The sequence below is a fragment of the Dendrobium catenatum genome, unplaced genomic scaffold (assembly GCF_001605985.2).
Source record: "Dendrobium catenatum unplaced genomic scaffold, ASM160598v2 fragScaff_scaffold_1637, whole genome shotgun sequence".
Taxonomy (NCBI): Eukaryota; Viridiplantae; Streptophyta; class Magnoliopsida; order Asparagales; family Orchidaceae; genus Dendrobium; species Dendrobium catenatum.
Genome location: NW_021320099.1, coordinates 186,763 through 190,140, shown reverse-complemented (window position 1 = coordinate 190,140; position 3,378 = coordinate 186,763). Strand labels below are relative to the sequence as shown.

Genomic DNA, 3,378 nt, shown 5'->3' with positions numbered 1-3,378 from the left:
TGGGCAACCTTGGCAAGATATTGTATACTTCTGTGTTTTAATTATAGGCTTGTTGAGTTGCTTAAGATCTCATCAATCTTTGTCTCCTCTATCCTAACAAATTGTCTTGGGTCAACCTAAGCCTGACTGAGTTGGCTTCTTAAATTATTTGGATGCTAATAGAGAGAAAAAAAGAAAGAAAATTAAAATTATAAAAAAATAAAAAGATTCAATCTATTTTGGCCCTTGAATATTTCTAAGTTGATAGACAAGTAAAAGAAGAACTTTTTAATGTTAAATTTAGTTGATGCAATAAAGGTTCTTATTTTTTGCACGTGATAAAATAATTAATATTTTGACTTGTATGCTTGAAGTGATGAAAGATGTTCTAAAATTGATTAAAAATATATAGTCATATACAAGTTTCAAACTTGGTACAAAGTTCATAATGGGTGATAGGTCCGATGCTGCTGAATCTGAGCCATCTTTTTATATGCTTGCCTTTTTTTGATTCAAAACTCAATCACAATGTTTCCATAGCGCCGAATGGAGAAACTGAGCCGACGTAAAAGAACATACAGAGAGAGAGAGTGGGCGTCACACATTATTGAGCGAGAGTGTTACAAATTTTATCAATTTTTTTAAAAATATTTGAATAATTAAGATAAATTCATCACATCACATGCATATATATATATTAAATCTAAATTTTTTAACTCTCCCATCAACAGACTAAAACGAGCTATGTAATTTTTCAAAAAAAAAAAAAAAAATGTTAAACCTCATTAATGCACTCCGACAAACCCCTCTCGCCTCTCCTTCGCGGCACTCGCACTCGCACTCGCACTCGCCTCCGGTCGCTTTGGGACCCCATTCTTCCTGGTCTTTCTTTTCCTTTCACCCGGATCTCTACTGCTGTGCTTTGCTGTGCACGGCCAGAGAGAAAGTAACTTTCGCCGTCCGATTGGATCTGGGTATCTCCTTTCAGCTAGGTGTAGACGCCCTCCAGCGTCAGCAGTGTGAATGCCGGTATCCTGGTCGGCCATGGATGCGCGAAGTCGCCTTTACGGCCGGTGATCCCTAACTTAATGTTGCCCGTGGCTTGTTTCAGGGGAAAGATGCGCGTACTTCTGATGCTTTCCCTCTGTCTGCTTCCACTTGGTAATTCCTCCTTCAGTGCCTCCCACCCACACTTTCTTTTGATTTATTTCCCTCTTCTCCCTGCAAAAGTATTGCTTTTGATGTGCTTCTTCGTGCATCGAACTGTAGATCTGCTTTTCTTGTTGAGATTTACGGGAAGTTTGTTGTTATGCTCATGATCCCTCTTTTAGATTTTGCTGCATTGCTCAAGAGATGACATGCTTGGGCAACTGGCAGTTGGATTTCGTTGAATTCGCAAAGATTCCAATGCTTGGACAAAAATATATAAGAATTGGCATCCAATGCTTGTGCTACTGAAGCGACTCCTTCTGGATGCCAATAGCATTTAGTAAATCAGATTCTAGTAAATCTAGATTTGTTTAATTGTTGTGGTGTTAAATCTTAATAATTGTTTGAATGTAGAAATGCTACAGTAGAGCGACATGTCAAATTATTTGGATGTATTTAGAGTATTTATGGATCTAAAGGGAATCTAATTGATTATAAAGAGTTGATGATATAGCTTATCGTATGATTTGGAGTGCGTTGGTGTCTATTGATTTCAAATAAGGATTTAGTAATGGCTTGTGTTTGGTACATTAGTAAGGGCCAAACCACATACACAGATTGGTATGAAATAAACTGTAGATTATTGAAGTTGCGTGAAAATAAGTAGCTTGAAGAAGAATCCATTGCCCCTATTATTTTTTTTTAGGCTAATAAACTGCAAAAAAAGATAACAGGTGAATCAAAATTAAGATGCATTATTGAATATCTGTTTGCACTGGATGATTGGCACCTACGTTTGGGCTTTATCCTTGAGTTTGTTAGACATGGTAATTTAACAGATTTCTTGTCCATGCTATCACATATTTTCAAAACAATACCTCAAGCAAACATTTCGAATTGCTCATTGGTTTATGATCAATGAATGCTGAGAAATGACAATGGGAGTGTTAGACCGGTCCTTAGTGGACTGGTCCAGCCGGCCCTTCTAAGGGGCCGGTTCGCATGTATCAGAGAAGGGGCGGCGACAATAAGGAGAAAGAGAGTTTGGGTGGGGTCCACTATTGATGTAGGCAGGGGGGGTGGGGGCAATTGATTTGCCTTAGTTTTGGGTTGATTAGATTCCTTGTCTGGGCTTGGTTGTTTTGGGTTTGGGTTGTCCCTTTGGTGAGCTGCTATGTTATTTTTTTAAATTCAGCTCATTATGTTATTTGGAATGCCTTTTTAGCTCATAAATGCAAGTCCTTGTTCTTTTCCCCCTCTTTGCTGCCCGTTCGGTTCCTCCGCCTTGCTCCTGTCCCGTGGCTGGCTGTTCCGGTTCCCTGTGGTTGCCCGTTCCTCTCCCCCGTGTGGTCCCTTCGACTGCTGCTCTTGGAGCCGCCTGCTGGCCTTCTGTTTCCCCCTTTCCTGATTGGTTCGGCTGGAGTTATTTGGGGTTGTTTGGCTTCCTCTTTTTACCTATATATATGTGTTGTTTTGTAAGAAAAAAAAGAGAGAGATTATGTGAGGATTTTTGGAACAAAACATGAGGGTTTTTCTTGGGAAAGCTTGCGAGCTATGTCCCCCTTTCTCTTCTCCTATCTATGACTTCTTCTCGGGCTTCTTATCTAATTCTTCTTTCCGCAAGTGGCCAGCCCATTTGTATTTTTCTTCTTAAACGCTATAAAAGTAGTTTTAGGTGTTTTATGATATAAGTTTGTAAGCGTCGTCTTTATAATATGAAAGTTAAGTTATGTTTTGTTTAAGTGTTATTTTTTGTTTGTTTATGGTATTTTCTTATCTTCAATGAAAGACAATTGTTTTTAGGCAATCAAGATACTCTATGTGACTTTTTAATTGCATCAATTTGGTATCAGAGTCTAGGTTAGTATATTCCTAGGTTTTTCGTGTCTTTTTTTAAGTATTTAGGAAAAAATGGAAAAAATTGATGAAATTGAGCCTGAGGTTGGAGATAGTAAACCAAATGTTCTCAACGAAGATATTCTTATGAGCCGATGGATTCCGACACAAGGAAATTCTACCAATCCTCTACAGAACGAGTTGTATCAAATTCAATATCAGATGCACTTATGTATGGAAAAATACGAGAAGAAAAAGAGATTTCTGCAAGACCAATTCAAGCAAGAAAGAGAAATGATCTTGAAGAAATATGTGGCTTTGATTCAAGATTTGGATGCGGCGCCTTTGTCTTGTCAGGAACGTACTCAAGCATCCTCATAAGGAGATGAGCCCTTTCAACCGGGGAAGAATTTG

General features: G+C 38.5%; 1 protein-coding gene across 2 annotated transcripts in view; it reads left to right on the top strand.

The window, feature by feature from the left end:
- The first annotated feature begins 777 nt into the window (after window positions 1-777).
- Window positions 778-3,378, top strand: part of LOC110099523 (receptor-like serine/threonine-protein kinase ALE2) — a 33,224-nt gene continuing 30,623 nt past the window's right edge. The window contains exon 1 of one of the 2 annotated variants that reach the window (XM_020826708.2): window positions 778-1,140. In XM_020826708.2, coding sequence (XP_020682367.1) covers window positions 1,068-1,140 — 73 coding nt within the window. In that variant the 5' untranslated portion in view covers window positions 778-1,067. The remainder of the gene's footprint in view (window positions 1,141-3,378) is intronic. The other variant, XM_020826707.2, reaches the window with a different exon arrangement.